General features: G+C 43.8%; 1 protein-coding gene across 4 annotated transcripts in view; it reads left to right on the forward strand.

Annotated features, from left to right (window-relative positions):
* The first annotated feature begins 2,165 nt into the window (after positions 1-2,165).
* Positions 2,166-18,432, forward strand: part of ZNF197 (zinc finger protein 197) — a 92,824-nt gene continuing 76,557 nt past the window's right edge. The window contains exons 1-5 of one of the 4 annotated variants that reach the window (XM_069560822.1): positions 2,171-2,533; positions 4,009-4,551; positions 10,335-10,506; positions 12,376-12,499; positions 13,906-16,100. In XM_069560822.1, the coding sequence (XP_069416923.1) occupies positions 12,466-12,499; positions 13,906-15,359 (1,488 nt within the window). In that variant the 5' untranslated portion in view covers positions 2,171-2,533; positions 4,009-4,551; positions 10,335-10,506; positions 12,376-12,465 and the 3' untranslated portion in view covers positions 15,360-16,100. Of the gene's footprint in view, positions 2,534-4,008; positions 4,552-10,334; positions 10,507-11,753; positions 12,500-13,905 lie in introns of those variants that run through there. The other 3 variants (XM_069560819.1, XM_069560820.1, XM_069560823.1) reach the window with 3 other exon arrangements.

Below are 18,432 nucleotides of genomic sequence, written 5' to 3' on the forward strand. Positions count from 1 at the left end.
GGCCTCTCTAGGAAGTTGGGAGGGCCAACTTCTCGGCTTCTCCCGGGCCCCAGTGCCCTGCTGGAAGGCCTCTTGAGCTCAGCCCAGAGGCTTGTCGCCACACACCCCCACCTAACCCACTGGACGCCTGCCTTCTGTTCCTCCCACAGTGAAATGCCTTCCCACCACAACTAGAGAAAGCCCTCGTGCATCAACGAAGACCCATAACGTCGCCTACTTTTGAGGACGGGGATACTAAAATTCCTTACGGCTAGTTGGACAATAGGGAGAGACCCAAAAAGGAGCCGAGCCCTGATACTCCAAGGAGCTTGTAAATTATCTAGATATGAGGCCTCCACGATGTCTCCATCTGTTATTGGAGGTTTGCCACGGTTAAGCCTAGTCTTTCCTGAGACGATCTAGCAGATTACTCTGTGCTCCAATAACACCAGTGTTCCATACACTGATGCATCTACAGAGTAAGCATGTAGAACTTCATTACTGAGTGGATGTTTCCTAATTTCTCAGAAGAGGCTTTCTGGAGGGCCAGGCTGGCTCTCCCGGGAGGTGGGAGAAGTATTGTTTTCTCTATCTTTTCTATTAGTGTCTGGACCAAGGTTGTCCCCAACGGCTGCTCACCTGAAATGTGTTGAGCCTGTTCCCCTGTCGTCCTAATTCCCTGTCATTTCTGGCTTCCCTCTATTACCCAGAAACTGACGGAGTCTGGGAAGAGTATAAGCGAAAGTGAAGTCGCTCAGTCGTGTCCGACTTTTTGCGACCCCATGCACTGTAGCTTACCAGTCTCCTCCGTCCATGGAAGTTTACAGCAAGTATACTGGAGTGGTTTGCCATTTCCTTTTCCAGGGGATCTTCCTGACCCAGGGATTGAACTCAGGTCTCCCACATTGCAGGCAGATGCTTTACCATCTGAGCCACCAGTGATAACAAGAAGAAAAGTCTGATACTTCTCTAAGTACCTTTTAGAGTTACAAAGGGCTTGTTTTTCAGTCATTGGCATTAAATTTACTGATAGGAATGCACAATAAAGTTTGGAGAGTAAAGCTATAGTGAAAATGTCTCTGTGAAAACATCAGCTGTGTACTGTAATACCTTGTGTTTGCACTTTGCTTCTTGGACTATGATCAGTTCAGTTCAGTTGCTCTATCATGTCCAACTCTTTGCAACTCCCCGCACTACAGCATGCTAGGTTTCCCTGTCCATTACCAACTCCCAGAACTTGCTCAAACTCATGTCCATTGAGTCGGTGATGCCAGGCAACCATCTCGTCCTCTGTTGTCTCCTCCCCCTCCTGCCTTCAAGCTTTCCCAGCATCAGGGTCTTTTCCAATGAGTGGGCTCTTCACATCAGGTGGCCAAAGGATTCGAGCTTCAGCTTCAGGATCAGTCCTTACAATGAGCATTCACGGCTGATATGATAAGTGCTACAATTCTTTAGAAGAAACACCACCTCCAAAAGCTTTAATATATCACTGTATCCCTGAGTCCGGAAGTCTAGGAGAACCCCTGTCTTCCCAGAATCTACCCTGAGGCCGTTTTGTGACCATCAGTGACCCTCTTCAGAACAGGGCCTGATACCACTAGCAGGAAGAAATCTGAGAGAAATTAAAGAATGAGGAATGAATGAGGGTGAGAGAGAGAGAGACAGGATCTTAAAACAGAAAAAAGAGGAGGAAAGGGGGTCTATCGACCTGAATTCAAAGTCTTCCGTGCCCTTTCCAGCCAGTAAACTGAAACCCAGGTAGCAGGACATTTGCCGAGGCTCAGAATCCTGATCTGCAAACTGATTCTTTCCTACAAGCAGATATGAAGATGTAATTGATGCCCAAATTTCCTGCCCTCCAAATCCCTCAGTATAAATGACAAAGTCCAGACTGAGTAGATTCCTTCCCTGCTTAAAAACCTTTCCGCAGCAGTCTGGATGAAGGACACATTTCTTAGAGGTTAGCCCAGGTTCTGTGCTGGACAAAGGGGCAAATCCGGTGTGCGTCAGGGTCGCCCAGACTCAGAACACGTGAGCCTACTAATGCCTCAGTTGAAACCCCGGCCCCACCCCCGCCCCCGTCTCTGTGCGTGGTTCCTGCATCAAAGTGCAACCAGCTCTCTGGCTGCGGGGGCGCGCGTGGCCAGCTTCTCGATCGAGACTTCCGGGATCCCACGGGTGGGGGGGGGGCGGAAGTGGGTCTTCTCTTGCTTCCGGCTCGGCCATTGTTTTCGCTTCTGCTGGCCACTACGGTGTCTGGCGCTCGGGGGTCGCCGCCTTGGTGCCCCGGTGAGCGGGCCTTGGACTGGGAGGGAAGTGTTACCAGGGCCAGGGCCACTGGGCTGGGGCTGCTCGGCCGGAACTGCGGCCGCCCACTGCCCAGGTTGGCGACGGCGGCCCGAGCCACTCTTCTCCCCCGTGGTCGGCAGCGCGGTCCCGGTGACGCTCAGAAGGCGCCAGATGTAGAGCAGCCTCTCTGTCCCAGTGCCTTGACCAGCTGTGCCTGGCACAGAGCCCGGCACCTGCGGGCACAGCGATGAGCAGACGTGGCCAGGTGAGCGGCGCAGCATAAGCCTGGTTGAACGCGCTTGTAGTTAGACGTTTCCCCAGCCTTGCGCCGGGAAACGACAGTACGAAGCTCAGAAGTGGGTCAGACCTAGTCGGAGTTTAAACGTGAAGTATGACTTTTATGAAGGAGACATAAAAGTCCAGATAAGAGGTTGAACGTTCGGAGCTGTAAGGGAAGTAGGAAAGTGGCCTTAACTTTCTTTGTGTGTGGGATCTTAGAGCAGAGTCACAAATTTTTACGTCTGTCTTTTTTTAAAGAAGTCGAGGCCTGGAGAGAGTTAGTTTACTCAGGTTACCAAGATGCATGGTGACTTTGGAAGTGTAGCACAGATGCCCTAATTAACACCACGGTGCTGATTTTCAGAATTTTATATTATGTAAACTGATAAAAGATGCCCCAGCCCCAATTTCAGTATCATTCATTCGTTTCCCAGGTATGTGCCTCAGTATCCCAAATACACGCACATGTACAAAGGTGACAGGGAACCAGCTCTGCCCTTTGAATCCTCAGAAAGTGGAGGTGGCAGCAGTGTAAGTCATAAACACAATGTAAAAAGTGTTCTAGCAGAGGTGTGAATGAAAAAGGTGCTGTGGGTTCACTGAGGCAATCGTCACACTTAACTCCTGGAGAGATCAGCAAAGCTTGCAATGGGAGGTGGGATGAGTGGAAAAGGGTCTGATATTTCTGACTCCATTGTGTTCCTTTCCTTTTGTGGCCATCCAGTTTGGGGGGTGTGAGTGGTGAGTTATGGATAAAATAGTTAAAATACAGTGTGTTTGAAGTACAGAGAGGTAGGATCCCAGCTCCCCTTCCTGGATGAGGCAATCAGGAATGCCTTTAGGAGAAAATGGCATTTGATAGGGATCATGCCAGATGAATAGGTGTTTGTCAAAAGTTTCAGAAGAAGAAAAATCCAAAGAGACGGTATGTGTGGCTTATAGCTGTTTCTGGAGCTTTAGTCCCTACCTTTCGTTATGGTTATCTCTGTCACAGAAGAGTAGAAGACTTTTGAGCAAGCGTTTCCAACATAGGTTTATTTGTAAATTTAAAAATGTACTGTTCTACAATGCACATTGTAACACAGCTACTAAATAGTTAAATAACAACTTACTATTTTTTAAACACACCTTTTGGATTATCCTGCACATCCCATATTTGGAGATCATTGCAGTATTTCAGTTTGGGTACCTGGGGAAAGTGGTAGGGTGGGTGGCCAGAGTAGAGGCCTCAGACTAGGTTGTGAATGCTGGGCATAGAATTTAGGTTTTCTCCTGTAGTTAGGTGATGGAAACCGCTGAAACTTTAAAAAAGGAAGTCACTTGGAGAGATGCTTAGAGAGTCTGCCTTGGTTGTGTTCTTTTTTTACCCCCATGAAGGTTTGCCTTTTAACTGGAGGGTCTGTCATCAGCCTGAGGCTGAACACTCTGGGGAATGTGATTTCTCTCTTGATGTTTCTGTAGGTGACACTCCCATCATCCTACATCCTCAATTCTGACAACAGCTTCTGAGACCTGAATTACAGACCATCATTTTAATTGGACATAAACTGCAAGTACAGCAAGGCTCTCTTTGGTGTCACAATGGCTACCCAAGGCAGGGGAACTTCAGGCCTCTTCCCCAGGGGTGCTGTTCTCCAGAGACAGGAAGGCTGCCTGACTGTGAAACAGGAGCCAGGGAGCCTGACCTGGGGCCACGGCTGCAGTCTCCAAAAGAATCACCCTCCCATCTGTGAAATTTTCAGGCTCCACTTTAGGCAGTTATGTTATCATGAGATGTCTGGGCCACAGGAGGCACTGAGCCGGCTCCGGGAGCTGTGCCGCTGGTGGTTGATGCCAGAGGTGCACACCAAGGAGCAGATCCTGGAGCTGCTGGTGCTGGAGCAATTCCTGAGCATCCTGCCTGGGGAACTCCGGACCTGGGTGCAGATGCATCACCCTGAGAGTGGTGAGGAGGCTGTGGCTGTGGTGGAGGACTTCCAGAGACACATCAGTGGACCAGGAGAGGTGAGCAACTGAATCTAGGTTGCCATCTGGAACTGTTCTCTACTGCTTGGGGTAGCCTAGGAATAGGTGTTCTCCATTCCATAGGCTCTAAACTGGTTTCCCTTTAGGATTCCTGAGCCAGTGCCCGCCTCCCCCCGCCCCTTTTTTTTTTCACAAAGAGTTTTGTGCTCCCAGCCTTAAAAATACAGGGCCCAGCCAAGTTCTGTGAATTACTTTGTGAAATACCGTGTTGTAAACCTAGCTTAAGCCTGGAGCACCACACACTGCTCCTGACACACAGAGGATCTGCACACTGGTTAGAATAGGGAAGCATGTCAGCGAGAAGTAGCCCTGAAGATGTGCTGATAATATGATCCCTCATTTGAGAAATTTCTCATTACTTCCTTGGACTTCTAAGAGTTAATGGGCTCTTTTCCTGCTTTTCAGGTTCCTTATGAGATGTGACAGGTCTGGGCTTCAGCATCATTTTTTTCCTTTGTAGCTTTCCAAACCCAACTGGCATCTTTCTGCTTCTTTAATTCTAATTTTGATTTTACCTATTTTCTAGAATTCTTTCAAGTTTTAAGTCAAGGTAATGCAAATGAAAGGAAAGCTTGGAGAAGTCACCAGTGTCATAACAGTGTGAAGGCTGACTCCTAGGATCATAGAGCTAACTAGCTCAGTGACCATGTATCAGTCACAATTCAGCCAGAGAAACAAAACCAGTAGGAAATTATATATTGGGTTGGCCAAAAAAGTTTGTTTGGGTTTTACCATAAGATGTTATGGAAAAACCCAAATGAGCTTTTTAGTCAACCCAGTGTATGTCTGTTGCTAGAAAGTGACTTATGTCACTATGGGACCTTGTGAGTCTAGTCAAGAATTTGCAAGGCAGGTTGTCAGAAAGTTAAGCTAGAACTGTGATTCACAGGTTGAAGCAGCTGTCCACAGAAAGAATTCCTTCTTCATGGAACTTTCAGTTCTGATTTTAAGACCTTGCTACTATTTAAATCAAGCCCATCCAGACTATCTAAGATAACCTCCTTTACTTAAACTGATTATGAGTGAAAACTCATACTTTATACACTTGTATAAAGTATCTTCACAGTAACACCTAGATTAGAGCTAAATTGACATCAAAAGACGATCACAATGTGGATAATCAGTTCTTCCTGATGAGTCTTCAATTGCTTCTCTTGTAACTGAGCATGATGGATTAGGGTCCCCTCTACATTTCCTCCTTTGTGCTTTACCAGGGAAAACCAGTATGTGAAATTTCCCAGGTACCCAGTACAGCATTCTATTCAGTGCTTTTTCAAAAATGATTATATGTCTGGGCCTAGGAAATCAATTCTAGTTGATTGGAGTCCTAGGATTAGACCTTTTCCCAAAAGTCTAAATGCTTTGACAGTTTCAAATCCATTGTTTGATCATTATTTCCTTGGGTATACAAGTAAATGAAAATTACTCAGTTGTGTTCATCTCTTTGTGTCCCCATGGACTGTAGCCCACCAGGCTTCTCTGTCCTTGGAATTATCCAGGCAAGAATACTGAAGTGGGTTCCATTCTCTTCTCCAGAGGATCTTCCCGACCCAGGGATCAAACTGAGGTCTCCTGCATTGCAAGTGGATTCTTTACCTTCTGAGCCACCAGGGAAGCCCATAAACAGGTAGACACAGGAATAAGTTAATTATCAGCAGAGTCTAGAGGACAACTTGGCCCAACCATAGTCAAGGACAAGTGGTTGTGGAAATGTTTAGAGTGCCATTTAGTGAGGAGTGTAGAAAGATTTCCCTATCTTCTGCCTTTTACTTAAGCATAAGAGAATGTCCCCTCCATTAAAACTGTCACTTGGGACTTCCCTGGTCATCTATAGATGCCGTGCTTTCAATGCAGGGGGCCCAGGTTCAACCCCTGGACAGGGAAATGGGTCCCACACGCCATAACTAAGAATTTGCATGTCACAACTAAAAGGTGCCTCATGCAGCCAGATAAATAAATAATAATTTTTTAATTAAAAAAAAAAATACTGTCTTTTATCCAGGGAACCTCAGAAAAAAGGTGACTGAGTCACAAACCCGAGAGAATGACTAACAGTTGACAGGGCCACTGAACACTCATGGGGCTCTAACCTAGAAGTGAGATATTTGGACTCCATTTCTTACTCTGCCGCTGTTGTCAGTTTAAGTTTTTCAACATGGAAACATGAGAACAGGGCTGTCTCACCTAGTCTGAACTCAGAAAGTGGGTTTTTTTTTTTTTACTAAATGGAAAAAAAAAACCACAGAGGCTTTATCATGAAAGTTTGCCAGGAGAAGATGACAGGGTGTCATTTTGATCAGCAGGAGTGAGTGAGTATGTGCATGTGTGTACACTGGGGCCAGAGAGTGTTGTAGGGACATCCCTGCTGGGTTGAGAATCACGCAGTCTACAAAATGCTTTATATCTGTTTTAATTTGTGTTCCTAGCAAGCTTCCAAATAGGAGCTCAAATAGTGATCATCTCCATTTGACAAGCGATGCAAGTACAGAGAGGTTAATTGGCTTATCTAAGATGATAGAGCTAGTGTGTGTGTTTGTGTTAATTGCTCAGTCGTGTCTGACTCTTTAAACATTCCCTTTGTCCATGTGTATGGGACCAGGATTTTCCAGTTCCTATATTCTAAGCCACTACCTTTCCCCTAATATGTTGCTGTGGAATGCTATCGGGATGAAAATTGGAATGGGGTTTCCACGGCCTGCAAGAAAAGGACCCCTATGAGTCCTAGGGAATGAATAGGAACTTTATCAGGATTTAATTATCAGTGAGTTACAAGGTTGTGTTATCACAGTGCAGTTAAGTTCTGTTTTCTGCCAGTACCCACAGCTGCTGTGTTTAAGAGTACTAAGTCCCATTGATAAGAACCATCCAGTGGAGAGATGGGGAAGCACAGGCCCCAAGGAGCCTCTTGGACCTACCATGTCATTGGAGAGATACACACTAAAGGAGAGAGCCCCCTTACTTCTCAGCAGATGTAACCCAAGAGGGCAAATCCAGTGTACTTTGTTGAAGAAGTTATTCTCAGCTTATGCTGTACTGTGTACCTGCCAGAATGAGTGAGCTTATAAGTATGATTTATTTAAGATAACCAACAAGGACCTGCTATATAACACAAGGAACTATACTCAATATTCTGTAATAACCTAAACGAGAAAAGAATTTGAGAGTGAATGTGTATAATATGTATCACTGAATTACTTTGCTGTACACCTGAAACTAACATGGCATTGCAAATCAACTATATTTCAGGTTTTTAAAAATGTGATTTATTTAGATATTTTAGGTTTTCTGCTCTAAATGCTGGTAAAAGTAGTAACCATGAGATTACGAGGAACTGATTTGATGACAACAAGCAAGGGTTACAAATGAAAGGTCTGTACTGAGATAGTCTCAAGGTCTCTAAAGATTGGTGTTAACTGATCACATTTGACTTTTTATTTTTTAATTCTTTTTTTTTTCCTATTTGACTTCTTCCATAAATTTTTGGAGAGAGGTAGTATATACTGAAAACCAATTTTTTTTTTTTTAATTTATTTTGACTGCTGTGGATCTTTGTTGCTGCTTGCAGGCTTTCCCTAGTTGCAGTGAGCAGAGGCCACTCTCTACTTGCAGTGCATGGGATTTTCATTGTGGTGACTTATTTTGTTGCAGAGCATGGGCTCTAGGCATGCAGGCTCAATAGTTGTGGCCCACAGGCTTACTTGCTTCAAGGCATGTGGAATCTTCTCAGAGCAGGGATCAAACCTGTGTCCCCTGCATTGCAAAGCAGATTATTTACCACTAGACCACTGCAGAAGTTCCTGAAAACCAAGTTTGCACGTCAGTCAGTTCAGTCGCTCAGTCGTGTCCAGTTCTTTGCGACCCCATGGACTGCAACATGCCAGTCTTCCCTGTCCATCACCAACTCTCGGAGCTTGCTCAAACTCATGTCCGTTGAGTCAGTGATGCCTTCCAACCATCTCATCTCATCCTCTGTCATCCCCTTCTCTTCCTGCCTTCATTCTTTCCCAGCATCAGGGGTTTTTCTAGTGAGTCAGTTCTTCCTGTCCATCACCATCTCCCGGAGTTCACGCAAGCTCACATCCATCGAGTTGGTGATGCCATCCAGCCATCTCATCCTCTGTTGTCCCCTTCTCCTCCTGCCCCCAATCCCTCCCAGCATCAGAGTCTCTTCCAATGAGTCAACTCTTCGCATGAGGTGGCCAAAGTATTGGAGTTTCAGCTTCAGCTTCAGTCCTTCCAGTGAATATTCAGGACTGATTTCCTTTAGGATGGACTGGTTGGATCTCCTTGCAGTCCAAGGGACTCTCAAGAGTCTTCTCCAACACCACAGTTCAGAAGTATCCATTCTTTGGCGCTCAGCTTTCTTTATAGTCCCAACTCTCACATCCATACATGACCACTGGAAAAACCAAAGCTTTGACTAGACAGACCTTTGTTGGCAAAGTAGTGTCTCTGCTTTTTAATATGCTATCTAGGTTGGTCATAACTTTCCTCCCAAGGAGCAAGCGTCTTTTAATTTCATGGCTGTAGTCACCATCTGCAGTGATTTTGGAGCCCCCCAAAATAAAGTCTTTCACTGTTTCCATTGTTTCCCCGTCTATTTGTGATGAAGTGATGGGACCGGATACTATGATCTTAGTTTTCTGAATGTTGAATTTTCCCTAGACAGCATATTAAAAGCAGAGACATTTACTTTGCCAACAAAGGTCCATCTAGTCAAAGCTATGGTTTTTCCAGTAAGCATGTATGGATGTGAGAGTTGGACTATAAAGAAAGCTGAGCACCAAAGAATTGGTGCTTTTGAATTGTGGTGTTGGAGAAGTTCCTTGGACTGCAAGGACATCCAATCAGTCCATCCTAAGGGAAATCAGTCCTAAATATTCATTGGAAGGACTGATGGTGAAGCTGAAACTCCCAATACTTTGGCCACTTGATGTGAAAAACTGACTCACTGGAAAAGACCCTGATGTTGAGAAAGATTGAAGGCAGGAGGAGAAGGGGACAATGGCAAAATATTGAGAGGAAGGCATTCAGCATAATGCCACCACTGAGCTAAGCATTGTTCTAGAAATGTGTGATCAAGACAGAGTTCTCACCCCCAGAAAGCTTATATTTCACTGGCAGAGAAATAGACAATAAAGTAATAAGACAATTAAAAATTAATATGTGCCATAGAAAATATTATCAGGCAATTTGAGAGAGAGAATTACTATCCTTGCTTTGTCAGCATGGTCCAGGATGGTCTCTCTGAAGACAAGATACTTTTGCTGAGAGAAGTTGGAAAAGCTAAGGTTTGTCAGCAGCTGTATTGGGATATTGCTCCAGGTGTCAGCCTTGGTAGCATAATTCATGCACATACGGGTACACACACCTATCACTTTTTACTTCCTTTGTACTTGTGATTGACCTGTTCTGTAGGTTAAGGCCCTTGGGAGCATACAGAGTTACTGTCCTGACTCCTTTTTCTAGGTGGTTCTTCATGAGAACATGTGTGTCTGAAGCACTAGCCCAGAGTGGAAATAGTTCTATAATCTGGTCTTGAAGCTCCTGCCAAGAGGGGCAACAGAGGGATGGCAAATAGGACAACAAGCTGTAGATCCTGCTTGGACAGTATTCTCCCACTTGGCTAACCTGGTAGGGCTAGAAGGACCCTCTGGCTCTTCTTTTCCTGGCTTCCTCTCTTGGGAGTGCTTCCTACAGGTCTTGGGTTCTGTACCTTCATGAATGCTGTTTTGGACCCAATTTTATTTCCTTGTCTCTAGGTTTCAGCTCCAGGGCGGGAAAAGGAGATGCATTCTGAAGAGAAGACAGCATTGGGTGCAACACAGGAATCTCCTTTTACCTCACCCCACCGTGAGGGTTCAGCCCCTGGAGCCCACCTGGAGCCTCCTCGTGATCCTGGGGCACACCACCACCTCTCCAGTGGGCACTCTGGTACTCACCTCCCTGTCTCTGGCCTTCAGTCATTCTTCCTTGCTCCCCTCTGGAGTCTTCCTTTCCTTCATCTCCCATCTTCCACCCCATTGGCCCCTTATCACCCTGCCCTGTTGTCTTTCTTCCCTGGTGACTTCATTCCTTTTGCTTATTCTCCAATCATTTATGTATTTAGTGCATTTTTATCAAGCACATCTCATGCAAAAACACTGTTGAGGACCAAAGAGATGTACTACACCATTGATACTTATAAAGAGCTTGTTGTCTGGTTGCCAGAGGGTCAGTCCTAAGTGCAAGAAAGGGCAACCTAATCAGATACATCTGAGTGATATCAGTCCCCAAGCATTTGGGGCCGTCACAGACCAGCCATGTGGGCATTGTAAACAGTGAGCAAAATCACTGTGGGTTGGAGTGGCTGGAGAATGTTTCGTGGCAGAGGGATTGAACAGTGAAAAATGGGGAAGGGATTAGAAGTGGGGAGAGAGGTGGTTGGTGCCAGACAGAATGTAAAGCAAAGGCTTGCTAAGTTGGGAGTTCCTTGGACCACACTGAGGTACGATCAGGAGGGACTTATCTGGGAGCCTGGGTTCTGCTTGTGTAGGGCCTTTGGGTGGAGCCCGGGAAGATTTGTGGGGTAGGTGCAGTTAGAAATAGTTAGAAAACTATTCCAGAAGGATTACGTAGCACATGAGCACTGTGGATAGAGTGAGGAGCCCAGTGCTGGGAGCCTTAGGAGGAGGCTAGTGTCACAGAACAGAAGTGATTGCCTGAGTGGATTTGGGTGGAATGAAAAGTGATGGATGTGACAGACATTTGAAGGAAAAATCCATGAGACAATGGAGAGGAAGGGGGATTAGTAGGTTTTAGATGATGTTTGGAATCACTGAGGAAACTTGGGAAGTCAGGAAAAGAAGATGGAAACATGCATTTTAAACAGTGAACTTAAGGTGTTGTGGGACACCCAAATGAAATGTCCAGATAGGCAGCTGGAAGCTTGTGGTAGGGGTCTCAGAGAATGGAGAACTTCAGAGCAGCATTAGAGAATGGGAGCCATGAGATCTCTGAAAGAGGAAAGAGGGTCACTCTGAGGCCTAAGTGCCTGCAGCATCCTTGATGAATGGGCAAATGAAGAAAGAGGCCCCACAGCCTAAGGGGCAGAGAGGTAGGGGGAGGGCAAGCAGGCTGCTGCTGGGAAGCCACGGAGGAGAGAAGGTGGTCAGAAGTGTAGCTTCCTACCTAGCGTGGCAGAGAGAGGGCTGGAAGGAGCTGGCAGTTCTGTTTGACCAAGGACCTTCTGCATCTCCAGGGAAAGTTCACAGTTTACATGGATAACACCTTTATGGAATAGATGTGAGGGTCAATGTATGTGGAGCTGCTTGGGTTCTCTTGAATCCATTTACTGGGATACAGACCTCCTCATTGGAAACAAGAGCAGGGCTGATCCCACTCAAAGATTTCTTTCTTCCCTCAGCTCAGGGTGCTTCCCTGGTACCCGCCCTTCCCCAAGTGGGGAACGTAGGAGACCAAGCAGTAGCAACTGTGCTTCAAATGGTCAGGCCCCAGGTGAGCTTCCTGAGTTCCAAGTCTGTGACCCAGGAGTAGCAAGGCCTCATCTCCAGGGCTCTGGCCCATTCTGAGGCTGCACCTGTGGCCTCCCTGCCTAACTGCTTCCCCTGGAGCTGGTCTTGTCCCCTGAGTTCATGGACTGTATCTTACCTTGAACTTGTCCTTTTATTCATGTGTTCTAGCTTCCTTCTGTCCCTCCATCCCTTTGGCCACCAGGTACCCAATTCTGTGCTCTTGGTAACGCTTATGACTTGGCCTCTTAGCCTGGGAATGTCGCTGAGAAGTAAAAGCTTGTCATTCCAGGAGGCTGCAGAGTTGGAGTTCCTATCTGTGAACTATTCTTAGAATTGGAAAGGTGCAGCACTCAGCCAGAGAGCCCTGTACCAGAACATCATGCTGGAAAACTGCCACAGCCTGGCCCCATTGGGTAATGACTCTGCTCCCCAATAATGTAGAGTCGGCCCTCTTTGCTGTGTTCTTATTCTTTTAAATTATGAAAATATAAAGAGACAAAGTGGGGAGAATAATAAAGTGAATTTCTCTATATCAACACCCACTATAATTTTTGTTAACATTCTCTTTACTTCCTTATTACTTAAGCTGGGCTGGTTTAATTAGAATTTGAGCAGAACTTTGTTCCAGGCTACCTGGAACTGGTGACTATTCTGCAGATTAAACTATACTTGGGTCTGGTGTTTGGTCCTGGTCCAGTCACCCGTTGTCCATCCTGGAATGAGCTGAGTTGCTTGGCACAAAGCATGTTTGCTTTGGGTTCCCCTTCAGAAATAATGGGGCACAGCTGCTTCCAGGAAGTGGCTGTTGTCAGGGGAGGTTCTGGGGTTGACAGGTCTGAGACAGTAGCCTACTCTGAAGAGAATGGACTTAGAAGTCAAGGATTCAGACATCTGTAACTCGTACACACTAAAGTACTTGAAGATTTATAGCCCTGATGTCGATGTGAGTGAGAGGAACTAACATTTTTTGTATTAAACTATAACCATGATTGCTCTGCCTCCTCCCAACTATTATAGAATTTAAAAGCAAATATTTATTGCTTATTTTCCCATGATTCCTGATTATCAAGATACCAAAGACATGTTTGATTTATATTTCAAGTTATTGATGCCAGTTTTAATTTTCTGTATAGTACTGTAACTACCAGTCCAGTGTTCCAGGGACTAGGAGGTCCCCAGTTTTAGAGCTCTGCTCTCCCCTTAACGCTTTTCCTCAGTGTTTCTCTACTTGTGGCTTCTCCACACCCTGTCCCTGTCCTGTTACTCCAGAACCACTCCTTTTTGTATACTTTTTCCTGATCATACCCTTGTAATATACATTTCCCTTCAACTCTCATGTTTGCCCACATCATTTCTCATATTTGGTTTAGAGTATTTACCACCACTCTCCTCAACATCTTTACTGTGAACTGTGGAGCCATATAGTGTCATGGTTGGAGTGGACCCAAGAGTTCATCGTTTTACTAAGGAGACACCACATCTAAGTGACTTCTGGGAGATCACACTGTGCTTTACAGTCTGATCTCTTGCCTTTCAATTGGCCTGCCCCCCCCCCCCCCCGCCCCCAGCTGTGCTGGCTCCACATGCCTGTGTTCTGATAGCTCTGCTTCATACCTCCTCTATGGACTAGCTTCCCCTCTTTGTTTTTCTGTCCATGAAGAAAAATTTGAGCCATTTCCCATTTTTCTCCTGTTCTCAATGTGTCTCCTCATTCCTTACCCTCAATGTGAATTTGTAGTTAGCTAGATAGGCTCCTGATAGTTCGATTTCCCCAATAGGACAAGAAGTGAATGACAGTTGTTTTCTTCTGACTTGGCAGCAGATGAGAACAGGATGGTGCTTTCACAGTTGCCTCCAAAGCAGGAGATTTCTGAAGAACTGAAGTCATCTGACAGGATCTTAGGGGTGTTCTGTGGAGTGATTCCTGCAGGACAAGAAGCTGGGACTGCCAGTAAAGAGGCTTTAGAGAATCTAGAAGTTCAACCCTCAGATGAAGAAGGAACCAGACTGGAAAATGATTTCTTAGAAATAACACAGGAGGATAAAAAGAAATCCACAGAGGATCAATATGATGACTATAAGGAACGTGGGGGACATCTAGATCTGTTCTCTGGTCTCTCAGAACATCAGGGAGTTCTGAAGGGACAGAAATTGTATCACTGTGATGAATGTGGTAAAGCTTTTAATCGGAGTTCACACCTCATTGGGCATCAGAGAATCCACACTGGAGAGAAACCATATGAGTGTTCTGAATGTGGCAAGACCTTCAGGCAGACCTCTCAGCTCATTGTCCACCTCAGAATCCATACAGGGGAAAAACCTTATGAATGCAGTCATTGTGGAAAGACCTATCGCCACAGCTCCCATCTCATTCAACACCAGAGACTCCATTATGGGGAGAAACCATATAAATGTAATGAATGTGCAAAAGCTTTCACCCAGAGTTCCCAGCTCATTGACCACCAGAGAACTCATAGTGGGGAGAAGCCATATGAATGCAACAAGTGTGGGGAGGCCTTCATTCGAAATAAAAGCCTTATCCGCCATCAGGTACTTCACACTGGTAAGAAACCTTACGAGTGTGATGATTGTGGGAAAGCTTTCTGTTCAAACAGAAATCTTATTGACCATCAGAGAATCCACACTGGGGAGAAGCCTTATGAGTGTAATGAATGTGGTAAAGCCTTCAGTCGGAGTAAATGTCTTATTCGACATCAGAGCCTCCACACTGGGGAAAAACCATACAAATGCAGTGAGTGTGGGAAAGCCTTCAGTCAGAACTCTCAACTTGCTGACCATGAGCGAATTCATACTGGAGAAAAACCTTTTGAATGTAATGAGTGTGGTAAGGCATTCAGTCTGAGTAAATGTCTCATTCGACATCAGCGACTTCACACTGGTGAAAAGCCATATAAATGCAAAGAGTGTGGAAAATCCTTTAATCAAAATTCACATCTTATTATTCATCAGAGAATACACACTGGTGAAAAACCTTATGAATGTAATGAATGTGGAAAGGTCTTCAGTTACAGCTCCAGTCTTATGGTACATCAGAGAACCCATACTGGGGAGAAGCCCTATAAATGCAAAGATTGTGAGAAAGCTTTTAGTGACAGTTCACAGCTCATTGTACACCAGAGAGTTCATACTGGAGAGAAGCCCTATGAATGTATTGAGTGTGGGAAAGCCTTCAGTCAGCGTTCTACTTTCAATCACCACCAGCGAACTCATACTGGAGAGAAGCACTCAGGTCTGGCTCGATCTGTTTCTTAAGACATAATTCTCTAAGACAGCAAGGAACTTTGGTTAAGGTTTCTATATAAGGAGTATGTTCACTCTGTTCTCTGCTTTCAACCATTGATCAAAGTGGACCATCCCTAACGGGTCTCTGCCAATCACAGTGGTGGGAGAGGGAATTAACAATGCAGTCCTTCCCAACTACTGTTTAAAAATCTATCTCATTTCTTATTCATTCATCCCCAAATCAGAATGTGTGTTTCTCTAGGACAGAGATATTTCCTTTTTCTGTTTCATTTCCTCCCTTTTACCATTTACATAAAGTCATTCTCTAAGATACTGATTCACTTCTTGGTTATGGCCCTCTTTATGTGCTATTTATTACTTCTTTATCTACTTTTTAAACTCCTACTCTAATATGGTCCCTCACCACTTAAGTTCCCTGTCTAGAAAGTCTTTTTTTTTTTCATTTCCTTTGCTGATCTGTGTCCTACAGAACCTGCCAGATCCAACTCATCTTGAAAGACTCTCTTCTTCAAATACTTCTCCATTCATGTTAAACTTCTTTTCATTGGACTTCAGTACTTTGAGTTAGCTGGTGGTGTATGTACAACTGTTGTTAAATGACCTTGTAAATTATTCTCAACCTACTATATATGTGTGTACGTTCATGCCAACATATTATAGACTCTTTGAGGTTGGATATAGTATTTCTTTAAGTACATTGATAATGATTTTCATATGGTGGTAGTTTAATAAATACCTTTTTAAAACTCAGCTTTCTAACTGAACCATTCTTAAATTGGGCACAATCTCCCCTCCCCCTGGCCTCCCACCAGACTAGAAGCTTCTAAATATAGATCTTATATCTTCATAGAATATCACATACAAAGCCCTCATCAATTTCTGCATATACCTCTGGAAGTCTCATTACTGCTATCTCGTTGGTTTCTGATAAATTTTCTCTTGGGTTTAGGAAGTTTCCTTCTATTCTTATTTTTGGAAGCAGTGATATAATGTAGTAGTTAAGTGCATAGATTTTTTTTTTTTTTTGGCCACAGCACAAGATGTGGGACCTTAGTTCTGCAGCCAGGGATCAAACATGTGTCCCCTGCATTTGAAGCACTGAGGCTTAACCAGTGGACCACCAGGTAAGTCCCATGAGCATAGATTTTTGTGCCTGGTATTCTAGGTTCAAATCCTGACTTTTCCCACTTTCTTAGGTAGGTGAGCCTCAGTAAGTCATTTAGTTTCCTTGTGTTTAGCTCTCCCTTGTATAAAATGGAGCTACAGCTGGACTGTGAGGGTAAAATTAGTTCGTAAGGGTAAGGCACTTAAAACAGTGTTGGCACTTAAAACAGTGCTTGGCACATACTGTACCACCTAGAACATTATATTATTATTTTATGTTTTGAGTTTTTATTATGATGGCTTTTAAGTTCTACATGATTTTTTTTAATCCACTTGTATAATTTTATAGATAATGTCCTTTATTTTTGTAATTTCGGGGAGGGTAAGTTTCTAAATAGTTGCAGTTTCCTTATACTCCTGGGAAAAAAGCCATTTGTTCCTGATAATTTTTTCAAGTACCGAACTAAATTGAATTTACTATTAAGTTTTTGCCTGCTTTGCAAAATGTTTTTCTTTAATTACTCTGGAAGAACTTGAATAATATGGGGATGATTCTTTGAACAATAAAAATAACTCTGCCCAATCTGTTTTGGGGGATGAAGAAATTGAGAGGGACAAATTTTTTTTGTTCCTACCCTGAGAGGCATAAATCTTTAGCAGCATTTTTATTTTTTCAGTTGTTGCCCTCTTTAAGTTTCCATCTCTGTGTAAATTTTGGTGATACATATCTGGAAGTCATCCTTTTACTGGACTGACAGTGGCATAAAGCTGCACTTCATATTCTGTAAAGTTCTACTGTTTTGTATATGTAGTTAAGCTCTGTTTGATCCATAGTGTTTTACATTTTGGTTTCCTTTCAGTTTTTCTTTCATGATTGCCATGTTTATTTTGTTTTTCTTTGGAATTCCACTTTTTCTTGAATATATTTTTTCATATGTCCTTTCACTGCCTCAAGTTGCAGAGACTTTTCATTAGTCTCCTCTCTCTCTTTTTTTTAATTACTCAGTGATTTTGAGTCCTGATATTTGTCCCATGATAGGGAAAGCAACTTTTCCTTGAATTGTTTTATAGGCTATTTGCATGCTATTATCTGTTTAGATCTGGAACTAGAAGATGAATTCTAAATTTTCATTACTAGTATGCTATGCAGGAATAAAGAAATAAAGGAGCAGCTCAATGTTTTACTAATCTGGTTGAAAACTAGCTTTTATATGAGTCCAGTGAAGGCTCCTTCCACATGCACTACCTATTGCAATTAGCTTTGTTGCAAAAGAACTGAGTGTGGAAAACTCTTCAGTCCCTAAGACTTTATTTTACCTTGGCAATTCCAAATTGAGAAAAGAACGTAGCCTGAGATGTTTGAGAAAACATTCAGTTTTATGAAACATCCACCAGAGACTTCTTATGCTTCCAAGAAACCTACTTATTTGTGTGTGTAAAAACGTTGGCTGTAGTTTATTTCTCGTTTGACATCACAAAGTCCACCTGTGTTGGATTTTAAAAGCAAGAAACCATTCATCCAGAGCTTCTATTATTTGCTACACATTTTTGGAAGATAGTATTCCTGGAATAAGTGTTGAAAGCTTTTAGTTATTGCACATGGGTTTTGCTTCATTCATGAGTCCACAGTGCAGGTAAAGAATAACAGCAGTGTGATAAAGCTTATAATTTATTTTTAAAAATCAGACAAAATTTATGCCCAGGAGATAGTTCAGATGATCAGATGTGGTGGTGAACATACTAGAGCTGGACATTTACCCTCTTATCTCTTACACAAAAATTATTCTACAGGTATATTCTGCATCTCAAACACTGGTAATTTTGCTTCTAAGACGAGTAGGAAAGGTCAAGAGATGTTGGGTGCTGACAAGTTGTTGAGTGTTGTCGCATGTTGGAAGACGTTTCTCTTAAGTCTACCTCTTCAAGTGCTACAAAGGATACTCTAGGTGTTAAGGACAAGTTGTGAACACCCACAGGG

This window comes from Ovis canadensis, chromosome 19 (genome assembly GCF_042477335.2).
Source record: "Ovis canadensis isolate MfBH-ARS-UI-01 breed Bighorn chromosome 19, ARS-UI_OviCan_v2, whole genome shotgun sequence".
In the NCBI taxonomy this organism is placed as follows: Eukaryota; Metazoa; Chordata; class Mammalia; order Artiodactyla; family Bovidae; genus Ovis; species Ovis canadensis.